This window comes from Plectropomus leopardus, chromosome 1 (genome assembly GCF_026936395.1).
Source record: "Plectropomus leopardus strain MGB_pleo_1.0 chromosome 1, ASM2693639v1, whole genome shotgun sequence".
Lineage (NCBI taxonomy): Eukaryota > Metazoa > Chordata > Actinopteri > Perciformes > Serranidae > Plectropomus > Plectropomus leopardus.
The window spans coordinates 40,765,492-40,787,949 of NC_142176.1; the positions used below are offsets into that span (position 1 = coordinate 40,765,492).

At 39.2% G+C, this 22,458-nt stretch overlaps 1 protein-coding gene across 2 annotated transcripts; it reads right to left on the reverse strand.

Annotated features, from left to right (window-relative positions):
- Positions 1-2,135: 2,135 nt before the first annotated feature.
- Positions 2,136-22,235, reverse strand: LOC121942164 (membrane progestin receptor beta). Of its 2 annotated transcripts, XM_042485295.2 has the most exons (9): positions 14,189-14,325; positions 12,454-12,508; positions 9,635-9,761; positions 7,361-7,421; positions 7,177-7,246; positions 6,963-7,040; positions 4,916-4,978; positions 4,222-4,296; positions 2,136-3,821 (listed from the first exon to the last, which is right to left on the reverse strand). In XM_042485295.2, exons 3-9 carry the CDS (start codon positions 9,757-9,759, stop codon positions 3,556-3,558), a joined length of 738 nt encoding a protein of 245 aa, XP_042341229.2. In that variant the 5' UTR covers positions 9,760-9,761; positions 12,454-12,508; positions 14,189-14,325; the 3' UTR covers positions 2,136-3,555. The 2 variants fall into 2 exon arrangements, with proteins under 2 accessions (XP_042341229.2, XP_087937285.1); XM_088081159.1 differs by lacking the exons at positions 2,136-3,821; positions 4,222-4,296; positions 4,916-4,978; ... (2 more) ...; positions 7,361-7,421; positions 9,635-9,761 and adding exons at positions 16,700-18,819; positions 20,333-20,548; positions 20,620-20,776; positions 21,741-21,853; positions 21,940-22,235 and having other exon boundaries at positions 14,189-14,430.
- Between the last annotated feature and the right edge of the window lie 223 nt (positions 22,236-22,458).

Consider the following 22,458-nt stretch of genomic DNA (forward strand, 5'->3'; position numbering starts at 1 on the left):
AGCCCCGAAATGCCGAATAAATTTGAAAACGTCACTGGTGTCTTGTTTTTAGCCTTATTGCAGCCTGTAGCTCCGAGTGTGTGAGCCACATTCACGCACGCGCGCGCACACGAGACCAACCAAGAGCTTCGGGTATCTGTGTACTAGTGTTTACATGCTACCCGGAAGTGTAACACAAAACTGCTGCTTCTTCACAAAACTGCTGCTTCTTCACAAAACTGCTTCTTCTTCCCCATTTTCTTAACATTGGGAAAGAGACCTCCTTAAATCACTGGATTATTTTTTTTGAGACATGTTGACTTTTCAGAACACATTTTTTAATAGCCATTATTGAAAACATTAAGTCCTAAAGACGTAAAATGCGCCATTTTCGGAATAAAGATTTGGAATTCGTTATTTCTCCAGACATAAAATTAACGCGCATAGGACCCGCGGGACACTACCGCGTGAACGCGCATGTAACTCTTGGAGTCCCTGACACAACACAGGCTTCGTGCTGGCCATAGTAATGGATATTTTTTAATCATAACTCTTCATTTATACCATTTTCACATAATCGATACGCTGTTGGCTGTATAGCCTGTAATATGGATGTCTGACTGTGTCTGTGTCAGAAACCATACATACAGTCTGCGGTCTGTATTCAAACTACCGGTTATCAGTGAGCAGCACGGAGCACTAGTGACAGTTACTAAAAGGTACTGAACGTAGTATTTACTGAAAGTTGAGCTGTGTAATAATTCACGGGACAATATTGCAAGGCACCACTGCCGCTTAGCTGCTGTTGCTAATAAGCTAAGCTACTACGAGAGGAATGCTCGTGAACAAGCGCTGCGCTTCGAGCACTCGACTCAGGTAACTTGTGTGAGTGAGCCAGTGAGTCGGAGTCAATGCTCGGGTACACTCGGCTGCCTTCGGCTGTCGTTAATCACTTCTACGCATGCTCTATGGGCCAGTAGATCCGGGTATTTTACACTTTTCTAAACCCAGAAAAATAGTTTTCTCTGCTTCATGTGCCACTGAGCAGCTCCATGGATCTATTACAGCAGCTCTCATTGGGATGAATGAGGTCCTGCCCCCATGGCTGTATCCAGATTTATAATAGATCCATGCACTGAGCAGCTCTCATTGGGTTGAACGAGGGCCCACCCCCACACATGATTTATAATAGATCCATGCTGTGCATCAGCATACCAAAAAAGGCTTGGATCATAAAGCGACTTTATGGGATGTTTTGTCACTGTAGTTAGCACTAGTTGCTATTGTTTGCTAATCAATCAATGTTCAAAATTGCATGAAAATAGTAGATTTATTAATTATTATTTATCATTTTTAGAAAATGCTGGGAACAATGTCAAAAAATATATTTATAATTATAATTATATATTCAAAATTAATTTTTGCGCCATTATTATTACTATTTTTGATTATTAAAACACGTTTTCAGGCCATTTCCCTATTTGTTTGTGTGGTGTATGCTTTTTGTTGTTGTTTTTTGCTAATATTTAGGTCATGTTCTTGTCCTTTTTTTCAACCTTTTTTTGCTTTCTGACTGAATTTTTCCTATGTTTTGGAAAGGTTTTGCACAGGTTTTAAATGGTTAAATACATACTGTTTCTCTGTAGGCTCATATTTCTGAACTGTAGATCTTGGCTCAGTTTGGTATGAAAAGGGATCTTTGCTCTGAAAAAGTTGACAACAAGTTTTCATCTTTGTATCAGCAGTTTGTGTTTGTCTATTTCCTCTTTCAACATGTCATGGAGGTGTAGAAGACCTCAGCTGACCTCCAGCCTGAACTGCAGGTGCCTTGTGTCAAATAAGCACGTACAGTCAATGTTCAGCTTTCCATGACTCAGCTGAGCGACATGGAGAAAAACACACACACACACACACACACACACACACACACACACACACACACACACACACACACACACACACACACAGGGCACTGCCGTTACATTTGGACGTCATCGACTCATGACACAGCAGCATCATCTAATCTCACACTGACTCACCATGAATTTCTAAATGTTGCAACTTTATTCCAAACTTGCTTCTGCTGATCAGAAACCTGCTGATGCACTTTCACATGAACTGATGAAATAAGTTTTGGTCACATTGCAAGGATAACCCTCTTTTTAAACTGAGCTTTATTACAGAAAGATATACAATATATCCACAGACAGAGTCAGTCATTAAAATATTTTCCATGCCACATTAAAATCAAGTCTTGACAGAAACCAAAGTGTAAAGGTGTAAAAGCAAAAAAAAAAAAGCCCTTTCAATCATTTTTAATTGCAGACATATTTTACCTTATTTCTTTGATTTGTTTAAAGTTAAGAATATTCATCTTCAATAAGTTCCAACTTTATGTAAATATAATGCTAAACATCAACATAAACATGCTCATGTTAATGTCAATGTTAAAAATTATTTAGGATTGTATGTTTAGAAGCATTAATCAGTTTTACATTGTTTCTGTGTTTTGTCCATCATCTTTAGTTTGTTTATCCTAAATGCATACTTTGTCGATACTTTTACTTTTTCGATTGATCCTTTATGGTGTATTCACACCAAAGCAAAGCAAGAGTTTCATGTGGCACTGTTACACGTAAAGTCAGTGCAATGAGGCAAATTGACACAAATTTGCACCAGGCGATGCAAATGATGCAAATTCATGCTATTCATGGGAAATCTGCATGACACTGTGTAGTGAAAGCCTTTCAACATTGAGATCTGGTTGAGATTCTCCTGATGTCACTTATAGTCAGAAATAGCAGACAAACTGTTGCTCTGTGGCCACTTGGATCTTTATGACTTGTCAGTACTGTAGAGACAGAACATTCAAGGAGAGGGCTTAGAGAGGGTGAGCAAAGCCACAGGACTTTATGGTAAGTCATGAAAATACGTATTTGTTAACTGAGTAAGCTATTTTGTATAGTTGCTTCATTGCAAAATGCTTTGAGTTATTTAAGTTGGTCTTTTATTGTGAAACACTTTCTCATCCTGAGTCATCATATATTGCCGCTTTGCAGTAGACCTCCATGTCTACATGTAACGTTCTTGTTATCCTTCTGTTTCTGCTGTTGACATTCCAGGTCCTTGTATTACATCATTACTTGTTGCGTTACAACCTGACATCATCTTGCGGCGTATCATGCAGACGCAACAGGTTTTCTGGCTTCTACTCAACTGACGCTGCCTGTCCACGTATCATGCTGCTGTAGCACAAGTAGCACAAGCTTTAGCGCAGCTGTTCAGGATGAATATTTGCAAAAAAAAAAAATCCCCCAAAATCACTTCAGTGGTCTCATTTGTGTGAGTAACACAAGGCAGAAATTTACTTCATGATTTGTATAAACGCACCATCATCTTTCCTTGCTTCATCCTTTGTTGTCTTTAATCCTTTTGTAACTCATATTTGTCTCTTGTCCTCATTCCTTCACATTTCATCCTTCATCATGTGTTCATCTTCAGTCGTTCATCTTTTTGTCCTTTAGCTGCCATCCTTCCCTCTCTGTCCCTTTATTCTTTGTCTCATGTCCTTCATCATCATTCCTCCAGTTGTGTCCTTCTGTCAGGTAAAGGAGGTAAAGACCCCTCCACATCCACCTGCACCTCCTCAGGTGGATAAATAGGGGGCGTGGTCGGCCTCGCCTTTTTGCTGACTCGTGCATAAACTGAATTCCTGTCGATCAAATCCCCCACATAGCGAACATGGTGCTCCTCTCCTGGCTCCTGATTGGTAGGTAGTGATGACACGTCAGCATCACCTCCACTGCTGCTCTGCCCTCCTCCTATGGTGTGGTAGATGTGGTCTAGAGGTTGGAGACACATTATATAAGAAAAGTTTTACCAAAAATTATACTGGTACTCTTGCTTTGACTCTTGGTATTACTCACTAATGAAATGTTGGGTTGCAGCTATTAGTTATTTTCAAATATTTATACCATATTGATAAATTATTTAGCTCCCAAAGTGTCAGAAAATAATAATAATAAAGAAAAATCCTTTAATCATTTTATTAAGACAAAAGCAACATACTCAAACTTTTTTTGTTATCTTATTTATATCTTGATATCTTATTTTTTTTCCCTGTAATGTTATATTTTTCAGTTGATTGAGTCATCAGTTTATTGATTACTTGTCTCATCTCTAATCAGGTGCACGTTCTAGGTCATTTCTAGTTAATATGTCACTGAAAACAGAGATGCAGACCTTGGTTCTCTGGCTCCCTCAAGTGGCTCCTCCATGGAGTGAACGGGACAGAGGTTTCCTCTTCAGGATTTGACTCTGAACAAACACACACACACACACACACACACACACACACACACACACACACACACACACACAGAGAGAGAGAGAGAGAGAGCAATGGAAATTAAGCATTATGAGAGATGTGTGTGTTTCTGATATCCTATAGTGTTGTCAGTCATGAATAATAATAACAATAATAATAATAAGAAGAAGAAGTAGAGAGAGAAGAAGAAGAAAAAAAATGTTGTTCATAGAGGTTTTTTATAAACAAGGAATGGAGCTCAAAGTGCTTCACAATAATAATTATTTTAAAAAATGCAACACAAAAACAAGATTAGACAATCAAAAGACAGACTGTGAAAAACAAGATATAAAAGCCAAAGTAAAAAGAACAGAGACCAGTAAGAAAATTAAAAATAAGGAAACTGACAATAATGACAAGAATTTCATTAATTAAAAGCAAGACTAAATTTATAGGTTTTCTTTTAGAAATGTTCACAGAGCCAGCTTCTTACACAGCTTATGGATGGGTATTCCATAATTTTGGAGCATAATTAGCAGAAATTGTGCTGCCTATTTTCTTGTGTGTATAAATGCAGCAGAATAGAATTATAGAGCGACAGAGAGTCTGCAAAAATACATAAGAAAGTACCTTCCGCTTTTTCAGAATCACTCTCTGTCTTTGTCACTGCTGCACTACCATTGGTCTGAACATCTGAGGACACACACACACACACACACACACACACACACACACACACACACACACACACACACACACAATAAAAAAAACTATTCCAGCAGTGTATGGAGCACAAACAGTTAATTCGGCAGAATCTTTTATTGTTTTGTTCTGACAGACAGCATTTTATTTATTTCCTGGGGAGAAATATTGTTTTGCAGATTCACAAGAAACTGATCAAGAGTAACACCAGAGCAAACAGGAAAATAAAAAGAAAGTGAAAGTGGTTTACTGGTTTAAATAAATGAACAACATTTAAAAGAAAAAAAACTTTGTAGCCATAAGTTTAAAGTGTTTTAACATGCTTAACTTTATGGAAGAAAACTGTCATGTCACATACATAGAATCAATTGCTGAGCAAACTTTGCCTTCACTGATAAGTTTTAAGGCACCTCAAAAAGGCCCACCTTAAAAATCAATATTTGTGTAAGTGTATGCTATATTTAGAATATTTCTCATGCTTTCCCTCTCTGTCAGACTGCCCCATACCGACAGGGATTTGAAGCCATCAAAAACACTATACTCCATTGAGAAGAGTCAGAGTCATTTACTCCACTGAATGGTGGAGCTGCTGCTCTTCCCCTGCCTCCATCAATGTTGTGGAAGGTAAAGAATTACAAATATTCAAATATAGTGTACACTTACACAGAAATTTTTTTTTGTAGGTAGCCAAAATATGTTTTGCTGGAGCCCTGTCCACAGCAGTAGATTGTTTAGCTTCTACGCTGGTAGATTTGGTGTCATATATGATGTCATATAGGGCATATTACTGTGTATCTTTATATGTTACAGTTAGGGCTGAAAATGACAAGAGAAATAAACAAGTTTGCCAAATTTACATAATTTAGCAAATCAAATTAGTAGCCCATTTTCTACCCGAAAGTGACTTTTATTGTGAGCTCAACATCACTGTGTTTTGGTCGATAGAAGAGACAGAATCAAATTAGTAGCCCAGAATGGACATGCTAAAAACTCACACTACACAGTAACCTCATTTACACTGCTTTTTCAAGGTAGGAATATCACACCGTTATACCGCCTCTCTTTTCTGTATATCACACCGGATCGAGCTGGGAATGGAGGTAGTAACAGCGCCGAAACAAGGTCTGTGTAAAATGTGAAGCCGGAAAGACGAGACCATGGGCGGCACCTATGTGACATTTTGACGATGTGTTTATGCGTTTGACTTAAAAAGCAGCTGTTAGCATAGTGGCTAATTTAAAGTGGAAGAACAGCGGCTGTTAATGTCAGCACACTGGAAAAACATTGCATTGTAACCATTCTCAGAAAATTTTTAGAACCAAAAATTGCGAGCTGGGAAGGTAAATGATTGTGATTGACACGCTGTGCTTTTGTTATTGTTTAGAGAACGCTGCCGAGGCAAGTATTATATGTCACACTGAAGGCAGATGCTTGTGTATCAAACGTCACACCCGTCGTGCCTCTTTTGATTTCGGGATACTTTCTTTTTGGCCCTATTGCGCGCTCTCTGTGTAAAGTGGCTGCTGAGGCATTTCATGTCTGCATGGATAGATTACTGAACAGGATTACCGGGCAGGCCCAGGGGCCCAAAGTTTTAGGGGAGGGTGCTGGCCTTCACTTATAAAATGTCACTTAACCTAACACATACTGACCAAGAAGACAATGAAAATGACCACAAAGACACACAAAAAGACAACACATGGATGTAAAGGAGCTGAAAAGAGAGACAAAATAATAACAAAAATGGGCAAAACCAACACAAGGAGACACAAAATGAACTCAAAGCCACATACACCCTGTCCACAAATAAATGCATAATGACTAAAAAGAGATGCTAAGCAACAAAAACCACCACAAGAGAGAGGTTGGTGGGATCTTTTGCATATCTGTGCCCAGGGGCCCACTGTCTCATTATCCGCCCATGCATGTCTGACATCTCTGTGTGTTTTACGATATACTGATCAGGCTGACTGACCTTTGTGGTTCTGTGATGCCCCTAAGTGGCTCCTCCAGGGAGTGAAAGAGACCGTGTTTGCTTCACGAGGAGTAAGGTCTGAAAACACACACACAAATACACACACACACACACACACACACACACACACACACAAACACACACACACAGGGAAAGATGGATAAGAGACAGAAATAACTGTAGAAGTATGTTTGCTGTTCAAAAATTCCCTCACCTTTTTCATCATTTTGAATCTCATTAATCATGGGATTCTCTCTCGCCACCATGGCATCTTCCAGCTTCACCTGTCAGTCAACATGACGTTATAGGTTAAATCCTTTCTATCAGACATTACAAGATATTGTTTGAAATAAACAAAAGAAAAGCTAATGGGAGTTCAAAGGCCAAAAGTCTCTCACCACTCTGATGAGAGTTGAAGGATCTTTGTCTGCCTCAGGGTCTCGCAGCTCGAAAGAACGTCTACAAGACAAAAAGGGACAAATCAGACCAACATTATATAAATAATTAAATATAAAAAAAGAGCAACAGCACACAGTCCCATAGCTAGAGGAAATACTTGGATGGGCATCTGATTTTGGGCCTTATGGACAATGTAGAATCCCAGTTAAGGCCATGTAGATGAGAACGTCCCTACCAAAAAAGGAAAAGTCTTTCCTTTGCGTTTAAAAAAATCTGTGTTGACATGATAACATTGTGAAAATAATCCTTGCTTACACAGATCTGCAAAAACAACCCAAAATGCTGTAGTATGCATACCAGGCCAGTAGTTGGCGGTGTAACTTTGTGACATCACCGTTCTCACAGGATCGGCGCATTACCAGTTTACAGGGCAACAGAAGGGGTGGCATTTTCAAAATATTACACTCTGAAACCCTGTTTCAAAAGTTTGCGTTTTCAGGCCCCCAAAAAGCCGATGTCATGTGAGTAAAAGGCCAAAATGCTAGAAAAATCCATTCTTTCATGCAAGAACTGTTGCTGTATGAACACCCTCACACTAACATGGGAAGAACATGCAAAGCCCTCATACAGTGTATATCTTCACATATTCTTACTGTTTGTTCTAGACATATATACATTACTCTACACTTTAAAAGTGTTTGCATTTCTGGTTAGATGCTAAACTGCTTTCCATTGCATGTCAGTATTTGTACTCTGCAATAACAATAAAGTTAAATCTAACTAAGATGCGCAAATGTCAGATCAAATGAACCTTTGTAATATGTGATGATCCTCTCCCATCTGAACAAACTCTTGTTTTTTTTGACTGCTGCATAGTCACATTTTGCATCCAAAGTGAGAGAAGCTCATAAAATCTGTACGCATTACCATTGCATTAAAAAGCCCGATGTTAGCAGGTGTTAGCTGTTTTTTGTGCTGTAGGAATGAGGCTTAATAAATAGATTTGGTGTGTCCATAATCAACCACTATGTGTTTTCAGTGACCTGGTCCTTTCTTTGCAGTGGTTTAACAGCATTAACTGGAGAGTTCGCTCCACCAGCTGTTTATCTCCATCAACCAGTGACCTTATATTCACACAGCAGCTGTGGACGGAAACAAGCATTCATTCAGGTTTGATTTTGATGACTTTCTGGATGGAAACTTAACCACTGACTTGTGTTTGTATTTCTTATTGTGTTGCAGTGTGGAGCCAAGCCCCTCTGACTATAATTAATTAATTGATAAAATTGATAAAATAATTGATAAAAAAAAAAACCTGTGAGATGGCATCACTGTCACTGAAGCAGTACAATTTGCTTAGTTTTGATAATTGTCTAAAATTTTCCCTCAAACTGATTTTTAAATGCCTTCAGAATTTAGCACCAGATTTTTTCTGGAAATGTGTCAGCAGGCAAAATAGTGTTAGCAACACCAGGAGCACAGCAAGCGGCAATTGTAAAATTATACACTGAAAGACCTCCTTGGGGCAGTGTGGACCAAAATGTAGAACACACTACCAACCAAAATAAAATCAACACAAGATATTTAAATTTAACAAAAGTGTTAAAGGTTGGCTGGTGCAAAATCAGAGGTGTGAACTATTTAATAATGTGTTTTAGTTGAGTGTTGTAAGTGTATGTAACATTGATATTTGTGTCTTTTTTACTATAACTGTATGTTGTAATTCTATGTAATCTTGATGTAACCTTGATATCTTCTCTTCTCTTTACTCATTTTCTTTACTAAAGGCCTAATTAGGGACAGGAGTTGGAAAGTAGCAACAGCTATAATCTCTAAATATGAAACATCAGTTACTGCAGCTTGTTTGTAACAGGCTGAAACTGCACGTTTAATTCGCATTGGGCCTATCAAATAAACTATATAAATAAAAATGAAATTCCCTGAACCTTGCTCTGGAAAAGTTAAGTGGAACATAAAAAGTGACATTAAAGCTGGACACAGACAAACTTGAAAATGACATTAATATTCAGTTTGTCCTAGTCTAAGACTCAATGAAGGCTTAAAATAAACTACAGTGTGTTCAGTGTAATAAGACAACATGTCAGCAGTGAAACAATGTGTCTTATTCATGTGTTTTTTTTTTTTTTTGTAGTTTCTGGACAACAATGGAGCTCTATGGAAGAACAGAGGAGAGGATATCAGATTCTGGGTTGTTCTGACTTTTAGGGTGTGATTTGTTGACAGACAGAGAAATATATACAGAACCAACTGACTTGCTGCACTCGCTGCAGAGAGCTGTGAGGAAGATGGAGAGGAGGAGGAGGATGATGAAGAACCCAGCGACTCCTGACATCAGGAACCACGACCCGGTGACCTCTGCTCCAACTGCCGTCATCATCACTGAGGGAGACACAATGAAAGAAGAGATAGAGAGGTGTCAAGGTGTGCTGAGAAAACAAGAAGTGAGTTATGAAAGTTGACCTCAGCGTGACCTCTGAGTGTGTGACAGGAATGCCAGTTAGTTGAAATTTACAGATGGCGTGGCAGACTTCCTCAACCGTGAGCAAACAGCTCAACACACCCAGGTTCTGTATAGATACAGTGACTTATGGGGTAAGGTTCACATATTTTGGGTAAATGATTGGAATCTCCCTACGCCACAGGCTACTGCTCAACATCAGCAAAACCAAGGAGCGGATTATTGATTTTAGAAAGAAGGAGGCAAAGACACAAACCCCTGTCTACATCTGTGGAGCTGAGGTGCAGCAGGTGAACAGCTATAGGTTCCTTGGAATCTCCATCACTGAGAACGTGTCTTTCTCTACAACTGAAAACTAACTGACAAGTTGATCAAAGGTGTTTTTAATACTGCAACAACAGAGCTGAAATAAAAGCTACAGATGTTACCGATGGCGGAATTTCAAATAAGGAGTACACACGCACAGCCAAACAAACTAAGGCAGGTGTCGAGCCAAAAATTAAGCAGATATTTAAATTAATAAATCGCTTGCACACTGCAGGGCTCCAGTGTCCACTTATTTATTATTACACTAAGGTGGTGAGCAGTTATGCTTGAAACATCACTATCTTGATATAATAATGAGTTAGCATTGGAGCCAGTGTCGTGTAAAGGTTGTTATGATGGGCCCCAGTGCATGCTATCATGATTAGCCACACTAGTTACTGGTTATAAACCACACATGAAAACCCAGTGGCTACTGTATATTTTGTTGTTTTGTATCAGAAAATATAGATTTGACAATGAACATCATCTGTATGACAAAAAATCGAAAGGAAAAAAAACAATCATTTAACGGAATAGTTAAATTATATTTATAGTTTTAATAGTTTATGTAAAATCAGCAAAAAGTTTTGTCACACATTGTCTCTCTTTCTCTCTCTAGGACCCCCCTGTACTCCCGCGCCCCAGTGCAACTGCAATGTTTGCACGGTCTATATTTGTACCCCTGATTTGAGCCCTGCAGTGTGCAAGTGATATATTTATTTTAACCCTTACAGCCTGTTTGGCATGTTTGTATGTGCTTTTGATTCTTCATTTTTTTTTATTATTTTGGCTGTATTCATGCTAATGGATTACATTTTGGCAAGATTGTGTATTTTTGTTTAATCTAAAATACACAGTGTATTCTTACATTCATACTGTTAAGTGCAAAAAATGAGCCACTGAAACCCATTCAAATACATGCTATTTCCATTAGGTGCACTGTGTCAGTCAGTGTTGCTGCTAATCACTGACATATTCCAGGCTGTGATCATCAAAAAATAATCGACTTAGCGTTTGTTATATTAAAAATAATTTATTAATTAATTAATTTTTGTGGGTTTTTTAAATCTAAAAATATAGTGGCATTATGACGAAAGGATTGAAACTCTGAAAATTAATGAAATTTGAAATGTATGATTAAGACTGGCTTTGGTTACCAAATTAACTCAATGAAAGAAGAAGATAATATTAATGTATGATATTTTTTTAAAGCTCGATTTTGAGAAGCGCATTTTATGCGCAGAGCAATACAAGCGTTTGTAAGATTATTGTGGGCCCTAAGGGTTAATATCAGCATTTCAAGGTAAAAATTTAAAAAGAAACTAAGAAGTTGCTGATCTCACATAACTTTTTTATGGAAGTAATTAGAAAAGAGATTTACTCACTTTTTCTCAACAAGGTAACTAGTAAGTCATAAGTAAGTACTACTTTTCACTAACTAGCACAACATTGGTAATCATGATGTTGAAGCTTCGAAAACCCTAATGAAATAACTTAAACCCAAACAATGATATTGAAACCTTGAAAACCTTAACAAAATAACTTAAACTCAAACCATGATGTTGATTTGTTGATGTTGGTTTGAAGTTTTAATCATAGACATATGATGTCATCCCGCTGACAGGTCGTCCAATCAGAAAATACTTTCGTCATTTTAAAGGGCAGTTACAAATAATTTTGTTTAATTTGGAGGACTCAAATAATTCAATTGTTTTATATCTTAACCTGTAACAGAACAGATGTCCTGATGTAAGCAGCTTTAGGTTCTGCTGTACCGAAAAACCGGACAATACATAAAAAAAACGTCCTGCAGGCTGTTTAGTGTCAGTTTGTGTCAACATGCCAAATCAAACCGAAGAGCTTTCAAGCAGTGAAGAGGAGGAGAAGGAGGAGGAGCAACAACATGGAGGATATTTTAACAGTAACCGGTTTTAAACACAAGTCTTGTTTACAACATAAAACAACAGTGACACAGTGTTCAAAAAACACATTTACATTTTAGTGTTCTGTAGCCCTTAAAGAGTGCTGCATGTAAATAAGCAACAGTCATTAACATGACTAATGGCAGGTGGAGGGTCAAAGGTCAGAGGCTGTATTCTCTCCTCTGTGAGCATTTACTTTCCTTCTTCACAAATATTTCTCTAGGCTCATGTCTCCACCAACTTAACATCATCCCAAAATGCAAATCTTTTACTCAGAGGCCACAAAACACAGAAGACCAAATGATAATGGCAGAGGAATGTCTAAACATAACTAAACATGAAATATTTTTTACTTTGTAACACCATAAACATAACAGACAATTACCTTTTTCTCTTAGTTCAGCTCAGCCAGAAATGAAGCAGCAGCACATGACTGATTCCTGTCAAACAAACACCAGAACATCAGAACAAACAATTAGCTGAAGCTCAGCCCATTGACACTCACCTGGAAAGGTGTGTCACATAATGGGGGGTTCAAAAGACTCAAAAGGCCTATTCATTTAAAGTGCTATCTAAAGGAATAATCTGGCATTTTGGGAAATGTGATTGATAGGACTGATACATCTTTTACATGCCTTTTAAATATATATCCGCAGATTTTCCGTCAACCAGCTGGTGATTAGCTAAGTTTAGCATAAAGACTGGAAATGGAGCGAAAAAGCTAGCCTGACTCTGTCCAAAGGTAACAAAATAAAACCTACGAGCATCAGTTAGTTTGGACAGGTATAAAAACATCGGAATTAAATAATACAATGTAATATATTCATAAATACAAACTAAATATGTTTATACTTCAAATAAAATGCATATTTACATTTGCAGATTTTCTTGTGAAGAACCATTTAATATTATACAGTATATGAAGAAGGTTATATGTATATATTCTACAAAATAACATACATCAGCAAATACTCCCACTGTGGATTTTGAAGCTTTTATGTGCATTAAAAAAGAGTTTTGCTAACAAGTGGCTAAATGAGACTACTGAAAGTCATTAAGCCAAACCGTGCTGAATACGGCTTTACAGTGGTGGCGACACTACTGTTTTCAAATTTCTTTATAGCTTAATGTTAGCTTTTTACTCCTGGCGAATGCATTCAGACATAAAAAATTGTGAAGATTATCTTGCTGAACAAAACTCATCTTAAAAGTTTATTTGCCATAGAGCTTATTTTCTGCCATAATTCAAAAATCTGATGAAAAAATCCCATAGGCTTTTTTGACAATGACCCCAGGATAACACTAACTTACGTGTCCTCCTACAGAAAAAAATCTGCTGATGAAGACCATAAGATGAAAGCTCATCATCTGAAAGCTCAGGAGAAGCTCATAAAATCTTGAGTTAAGATTATTTTGTCAGTCTATTTCTATGTCTAAAATGTTAAAGTATGGAAGGTGTTAGCATGGTGTTGTCAATATGCTACCATGCTAAACATTATATACAGATATTGTATGCTATGTTAGTGTGTTAAGAGCGATGCTAGCTTTTAATCGATAACTTAGATGACTTTTGAAGAAAACCCGGAGGCTTCTTGAAAAAGTTTCTTGTTTCTGTCAAAACTCTGCAGGTTTACCAGCAAAAAAAGGTCTACGCTTTCATCATAAATGTCTAAAAATTACCTGTGCCTCAATGTGAATTCATGTGAAACATTGTTTTCATGGTGTGTGTTTTTTCTTGTGTGATACAGTTAACCAACCCTATTATCAACACACATATATCACATATATATCAAATATGTATGTTTATATGTTATGTTATATGTTACATTTACAGTATTGTTGAATAATTCCCATATAGCCTACATGGAAGTTGCACTATAGACTTGTGTGTTCATAATGACTTGAAATAAGAAAATAAGTCCCAGGCCATTTTTGTCTTTCTTTTTCTCTGTTTGAATAGCTGCAGACAGCTGAAGGACGGACAACCACACTGAACCTCTGACTTTTTAAGACTGCTGTTTAGATCTAATAGAAACATAAATAAAATATCCATGTTGACTTGTAAATATTGAACTAGTTCTTACCATGAAGAAATAATAAAATGTGTGTATGAAGCCTACCTGTGTCCATGGTGCAGACAGCTGTGCGCCCAGTGCCAGAAATTGTATGTGAGGAGTTGTTCCTGCTGCAGGGTTTACTCATTGACAGACTGAACAAACACTGAGACGCTCTGCTGTTTGAGCTGCTTAAAGACACACACACACACACACACACACACCCACCCACACACACACACACACACACACACACACACACACACACACACACACACTCATACAGTATATGACACATGATGGACAGACTACAGAGACAGGAGAGAGAACGTGCTCTTTTTTTCTGTTTTCCACCCAGAGTCAGATAAAAAGATGGTTAACAGTTTCAGAGACATGTTTAGCCTAACTTAGCACAAAGACTGGTAGCAGGGGCAAACTACTAGCCTAGCTCCATTAAAGAAGAAAAATCTGTCAAAATAGTCCACCTTGTAGTCAGCTGGGTTTTGTTGACTAAAGCTAACTTGATAGCTTTATCTCAAACTTTATTAAGTAAACTAAACCACAGTGACTACAGGTGGACTGGTGTGTAGTTTGTGAGCTAACAGTAGCCTACAGTCTTTGTGCTAGGCTAGGCTTAACGTGCCCTGCCAGGACATTTCTTTCAGTATTTTATTAATACCTCAGACCGTGTAGGCATTCATCTTCTGTTTTTATTGCCTGTATTTTTCCTATTTTATTAGTTGGTCAGTCAAAGGACTTTAAACTGCAGTCATTTTTATGAAGGCCCCATATAAATTTTTATTGAGCTGGAATGTGCTCAGGAAATTTTGTCAGCCTAGGGATGAAGCCCTGTCCCCCGTTTTTTCCTTTCGTGCCATCATCAGGTCAAACTTTATATCTTTATCTCCTCTAATGTTAAAAGTCTGAATACATCATCAGAAAGTTGTTTATTATTGTATTATTGTGGAATTTTTTCTTCTTTGCATTTCATTTTGTTTTTGTGTTGTCTATCAGTGCATTCCATTGTCGTGAATGCAATATTTCAAGGGAAATTTGGTACAAACATCCACTCGGACTCAACTATGAACTGATTAGATTTTGGGGGGCAAAGGTCACTGTTAAGCCCTTTCTTACATTCTTATTAATGCAATATCTCAAGAGCACCTTTAGAGAATTTCCTCAAATGTGGCACCAACATCCACTATGACTCAAGAATGAACTGAGAAGAATTTGCTGGGTCAAAAGTAAGGTTACTATAACTTCCCAAAACAAGTTTTTGGCCATAACTAGTGGATTCAAATGGTAATTCTTACAAAATTTCACACAAATGTCTAATAAGATATAATAATAAAGTCATGATATTTTACATCCAAAAGGTCAAAGATCAACTTCACTGTCAAATTAAAATATAAACCGTACTTGGAGGAAACTGTAAGTTTCATCTGCATATTGAAGATGTAAAACTGAAGTCATTATTTTCATTATTCACAATTATAAAGTTCTGCTCATTTTTGGTCTACCATTCACAATCCACACAAAATAACCATCTGCACTCCATAATTTAATCTACTTCAGAATACAAATGACTTTGTGCAATACTGTATATTATACAATGTTGTGTATACTTTGTGCAATAATGTGTATAATCTATAGTGTATAGTCTGTTGATAGTTGTTAATTTTAGGTCATATTTTTATATCTATATGTCTATATCTATATTTTATTATGTTTAAAGTTGCACTGAACCACTAAGTAATAAGTGTATTACCCTGGTGTATAAAGGCTATCTTATCTTATAAATATGGTACCAAACAATCCACAACACTGCATGAAACTGCTGTGCCATGACATATCTCCTGAAAAAATGAATTACAGTAGGGAGTGTTTATAGCATTTTATGGCCGTTCCTCTGACCACAGACAGCTGGGACTGATAAGCTTATTAAAGCCCAAATCAAACTGAAACTGGAACATTATCGGCAGCTCCACCCAAACACTGCAACTGCCACTTACTACATGACTGGTGGAGCGTGGCCTGCAGAGAGCTGTGACAGAGAGATAACAACATCCAATAACAAAAAAATACATTTTGTTTATTACTTCTCCCTATAGTGTTTGGTCATGTATAGTTTCAACTGTATGTGCAGATGTTTTGAGATCTCTGCCTCCGCCCAGTTGAAGTAAATGGGATTTTTTCTTTGTTTTTTTTGCTCACAACATTTAAAAATTACATTTTAAAATTTTACAGCAACATGGCTTTCCAAAAACAAAGTCCCAGAAATTCAAGACATTTTACAGATACCACTCTATGGGTATGGAAACTGGAGGGGATGTTTAACTCATTGTTTCAAGATGCAAAATTCTGAAAAAAAACATGGTAGAACTCTGATGTCAAATTAACTATATAAAAAACTTAAATCATAATTAATTTATGCTAAGAAATCAATTACATTTTAACTTTGACTGTGATGACTGGCGTAACCCGGCAACAAAGGGCGGAGGACTCAAACACAGAAAAACACAAACAAGTAGGATGAAGGGACAGTTTACTCAAGGCAAAGGTCAGGATCAGACTTACAGGTTTGCAACAGGATGGCAGTTTAAACAAAGATATCCAAGAGTGGTCAGACAGATGAGCAAGTCAGGAACAGGCAGGTTAAAAATCAGGGAGGAAGTTCAAATTCAGAGGGCCAGGAGCAACTCTGTAAGCAACACTGGCAGTCTAGCCAGAGGTGGGTGGAGATGGGCTGGTCTAAATACTGTGACGAGTGATTGGAGATGGGGAGCAGGTGGATGACAGAGTCAGGTGACTGGAATATGTGGCAAAGTGTGAGGGCATCTGTTGGACAGGAAGAGAATGGCAATGTATGAAAGTGATGTGGCAGAGAGGAGGTAAGAATAAATACAACTGAGGCAGACATTGTGACGTCTGAGCTCTGGATGTCTGAGCTCCTCCCCGTATCTCTGAAGCCTCTTTTCCATGGCATAAAAAAAGATGCTAACATCTGACCTTTTAACATAATGGGAAAAGGTGTAATCAACATTCCAACTCGTTTTCATCTCAACTCATCACATGGTGCTGCTCTATCAGTGACCCTCTATCTACTTATGACATTTTGGGCATACTTCTGTGGCTCTGATTGACGTTGATGGAAATACAACACCTAGCTGAACACATTAATTTTTGCCCTTTAACAATGCATTGACGCTCCTTCACAAAATATTATCCATTTCTGCCCAAGTAGCACTCAAACTTCAGTCCAAACTAATCTGTGCAGTTTGATAGAGAGACTGAATTAGTAAACAATTTATAAAAAGAAGAAACCACCATAAAGTTTTCAATGTTCTCAATATATGCACCATCTACACACACACACACACACACACACACACACAGAAAGGCCTACTGGCAATAGAAAGGGAGTCTATAGCCTATTTTTAGATGGTTTACCCATGTTTAAAAACCCACGTACATACACAAATTTTCATTGGAAAAGGGCTATGAGGCTGAGCCCAGCCCCCAATGAAACCTGTTTCTGCTGCTTGTATCTGCAATCTTATTTTTTTAGTCACTGAAGTTCATGGCCATAGGTCATGAAGGTCGGAACATAGATAGACTGGTAAATCGAGAGCTTTGCCTTCTGGCTCAGGTCCCTTTATCATGATGATTCGACGCAACACCTGTATCATTGCCGACTTCTGTAGGTAATCAAGGTAATCTCTAGTTCTTTTGATACATTTTTGTAAAATAATCAGCATGTTCCTGGGGTTTAATTTCTATATTCTGAGACAAATCAGCTCCACTACAGCAGCCACTATTTGATGTCAAAATGGTCAGTATTTTAACAAAGTTAAACAATAATTTCTTTGTGAACAGACAAATAACTATAGCCTATTGTAACTTGGTTTTGTTCATATCCATTTTTTATTGTTTGAGCTGTAATTTCTAAACACTTTTACAGCGTTCAGTCCTCTGTGTTGCTGTTATTACAGATACAGTTGTAGTATTATTATAATTTTCATTTCCTGGAGGGTATTATGGTGTTTACTACACAAAGTAAGTGAGGAGAATTTAAATCCATTTGTTTGTCAGTTCCAACTCAATCCTTTCAAGGTCAGCCAATTTTACAAAAGTTCAATTTAAATTTTTTTTACAGTGTCTGGCCGTCCGTGTGTTACTAGGTTTGTGAAATGTAGAATATCCATAACCAGAAAATCCAGAAGATCAGTGCCGGAACATGATAATGATCTTCTGCTCTGAGGAGACCACGCACACACACACACACACACACACACACACACACAAACACACACACACTTACAAAAACCTCATGTTTGCCTAATGCAAAGTAAAGTAAATTATTTTATTTCGCTCTTCTTCTTCCTCTATCTTTGCTCCTTCATCAGCTGAGCTTGAGCTCGTCTCCTCATGGCGAGCGCTGTCATCATGCAGCAGAGCATCAAGCAGGGGAAGGAAGCGCAGGCTAGCAGGAGGTTCTCCTCCCCAAACTTTCTGACCAGCCCCGGCCGTCGCCACAGAAAGTCATGGAACAGGGCCTCCTGCTGGGCCAGTGTGCAGAGGGACAGCAGGATGTGGAAGAGCTGGTGGCCATGACCGATGATGTCATAGCGCCCTGGGGAGAAGCGCTCGGGAATGGGGCAAGAAAAGAAGAAGGCTGACAACAGAAACAGCACCACCTGGTGGAGAAATGATGGAAGAAATTTGGGGAGAAGTCAGATAACTGACATTTACTTTACCCAGGTTACTATAGGGCATTTAAATTTGTAAACACTCAATTGTTCTAGAGTCAGAGTTGTTCACTTTTTTTGGCTACATGATTGTTCAGCACTTCTGGCCTTGTGTTTTGGCGTGAGATTTTCCTCATGTGTCATGAGAGCCTGAGACAGAGCCCAAAAGCATGACATGCACGGCAGATGCTGGGGAGTTGGCAGCCCCAGTGGGAAAAGGGTTAACACAATTTTTAAGTAACCGAAATACCCAACATGGGCAAGATTATGTCAGTGAGAGATTCTGAATGTCGGTTTCGGTTATTTTTCAATTAATTGTCCAGCACTACTCCTTGAAAAATATTCATAGATATTATTACAACTTGGCCACGGGTCAAGTTTTGGTCCGGATACGGACCATGGTTCACCAGTTGGTGATGCCTACCATACAGGTACATGTGTTGATTCTGTGGAATGGGCGCTATTAATAGCCACTGCTGTGCGGATTGGTCGTGCACATTGACAGGCATTTTGTTGGAAAACCTAGCAGGAGCAAGGCAGTTTGTAAAACTGCTCAAGTCGGAGCAGGATGTCCAACATGTCCACGCACTGGTGCCACCCTGTTTTGACTGGTTATCTGTCCACTCAGCTTGAACTGTTTAAAGAGTAAACTGAATTATTGTTTATAGGTGCAATTCAGCCTTAAACCTGACAGACAGCATTGTGTAAGAGCAGTGTCTAGCTTGACTTATTTTACATTCAAATAAATTGTTTTAACTTTTAAAGAGTTTATTCACACAGGCCTATTCATTTTATTTTTTGGTACTATAATTGTGTTGGCAGTTTCATACTTGCTATTGTTCTATTTACTTCAGGAGGAACGATTTCTTTCTTTCTTTCCCGTTATTTCACTTTTGTGTGGTGTCATTCTGTGTGGTAGGTTTATTTATCATTTAAACTCAACCATAAACAGGAATGTAAGACACTACAATGTAAGTAAAAGTAGGTATGGGTAGAGGAGACATAAATTGTAAATTAAAACTATGCTGACATGTGTGCCCACAGCAACGCCCATATTTCATGCCAATCCTGCATAAGTCAGTGCCCCGCTTGGGGCATGTCTACGCGCTGAAGCGGGCTGTTGGACTAGTCCAGGCTGTACTGGGCTGTCGAACATTTCCGCGCTGGAGCAGGCTGTTGGACATGTAATATCAGAATTAAACTGAAGCTACAAGCAGGAACGAAAGGGCCCTAGCACCCCCACATATGCCGGGGTACTGATGGGACACCAGCTAAAGTGGTCGTTCATGACCATGTAAGTTGGATAATGGACGCAGAGAGGTTGGACCCTGGACTGAGTTATTTCACATGGTGTAGTACTTCCAGCAGCAAGAAAAAGAAAAGAATTCCTTGCATTCCATGGGGGTCCTCGCACGGTTCGTGCTCTAGCCCTAATAAAGTGTTAGGAAGTAAGAAGCACTACCTGCAGGAAATGCAGCGGCAGCGCAGAGTTGCTTATCCAGTTGCGGGTGGCAAGGCGGTGTGCGACAGGGCTTATGTCCAGCAGGTAGGCCACGCCCATAGGTAGCACCTGGCAGAACTTCCTGTGGAGCGGGTATGGCCGCCGGAAACGAAGTTTTGCATAACAACAAGAGGTGCAGGAGATCCAGGCGAGGAGGGCGGAGACTGGGAGGAAGACCTGAGAGAAATGAAATTATCATTACATCTGAATGCACTGTCAGTAGGTAGATGTAGCACAGGTTAACAGACCTGTCCCTGCATGCTTTGTGTCCAGGCAGTGTCGGAGCTGTACAGGTATAGAGCCAGAGCGCAGCCGTACTGGTAGACTGCAACGCCCACGTAGTCTAGGAAGAACAGGGAGTAGTGGGCCTGCTCTGAGTGGGACTGCAACAGGTGAGCTGCAGCACTGCAACACACAACTTAGTTTATCAGCTAAACCTACCAGAGCTGAAAGGAAGAGAATATTGGACTCCTCAGGTGTACACAAACATGACTGAAATTAGATGCTGCCCTGAGGCCATGTTTGGATGAACACAGCCCTGCTAAAACTGAAACTGGAAGTCCATGTCGATCCTCATGTACACAGATCTGCAAAAACAACCAAAAACACTGCAGTATGCATGCCTGCCAGCAGTTGGCAGTGTGATTTTGTAATGACACACCATAGAAGAAGACCACTTGCATGCACAAAGTTTGGCCATGATGTCACCGTTCTCACAGGATCTGTGCATTGCTAGTTTACATGACGACAGACAGGTTTGCCTTTTCAAAAGATTACACTCTGGAACCCACTTCCATAAGTTTATGTTTTCAGGCCCTGAACTGCCATTGTCGTGTCAATGAAAAGCCAAACCACAACAAAAGTTTACCGTTTCATGCATGAACCCATTACCTTGTAAATGACTCCTGATTGCATGTTTCAGTACATGGCATGGTAAATGACTTGCATTTGTATAGCCCCTTTCTAGTCGTCCAACCACTCAAAGCGTGTTTACATTATATGCCATATTTACACACACATTCATACAATGGTGGCTGAGGCTACAATAAAACGTGCCACCTGCTTTTCAGCTTTTGTACAGCCATCAGGGGTAATTTTATTTCTTGCTTATGGATTGACGTTCCAATTGGAAGAGCCAGGAAGGCTAATGGGAATGTCATTAGTTCTGCAGGTATTTAGTCATAAAGCAAAGAACTGGACACATTCAAATGTTGGCCTGACGTTGGTACTGGATGAAAAGTCACCAAAGTTATTACAATTCATCTTGAAGGGAACATGAATGATGAATCACATTTAATCACAATCCATCCAGTAGATATTTCAGTGTGGACCAATAATAAAAAATATAAATCCTTTGTTTTTGGCTCACCTGCAGCTCAGGTATGTGACAGCAGAGAAAACGTAGAGAACCAGAGGCAGCGAGGACACATCAACAGAAAACCCCTGACCTTCAGGACCCTGCAACCGAAAACCCAAGATCCCCTGAAGAGGTCACAGGTTAGACAGCAGGAGGTCAAACACCAAAGCTTTCAAACAGCAAACAGCACAGGACTGTAGCACGTCAGTACCCCTCCTTGCAGGATGGTGAACAACATGAACCTCAGCGTCACGCAGACAGCGGCCACCAGGTGGCTCCACACATTCAGGGTCTCGTTGTGTATCTGGAAGAGGCTGAGGACGTAACAACGCCACGACAGGCCCACAGGACGGTACCCAGACAGGATGAAGCGCTCCCGAAACAGAGGGGGCACATCCACGTCTCGGACGGTGGGAGGAAGAGAGGGGAGGAGGCGGTCCAGCAGAGGGAGGAAGGCTGGGCACAGTGAGGGAGGGGCGAAGGACACCCGAGGCATGATCGGAGAGGGTCCTTAGTTTGGCTCGTTGTTCTGCATGAAGCAGGAATGATTAAACAAATTTTTACAACCAGGTGGGTGGAAGGTTACACAAGTGTGTCTGTGTGTTGTTAGGTGGCAATACAGGTAGGTGGTGGTTTATACAGGTGGTTATAGAGGCTGAACAGAAGTAAGACGGTTCTTTTAGTTGTGAGACAAGTATGTTGGGTGTCAAACAAGTTGTGTTGGTGGTGA

Excerpts from the sequence above, each read along its gene's own strand:
- LOC121942164 (XM_088081159.1), bottom strand. The coding sequence starts at position 22,224 with ATGCCTCGGGTGTCCTTCGCCCCTCCCTCACTGTGCCCAGCCTTCCTC. Across the intron at positions 21,854-21,939 it reads TCACCATCCTGCAAGGAGGG|GGGATCTTGGGTTTTCGGTT; the intron begins GTACTGACGTGC and ends TGACCTCTTCAG. Across the intron at positions 20,777-21,740 it reads GTCACATACCTGAGCTGCAG|TGCTGCAGCTCACCTGTTGC; the intron begins GTGAGCCAAAAA and ends TGTGTGTTGCAG.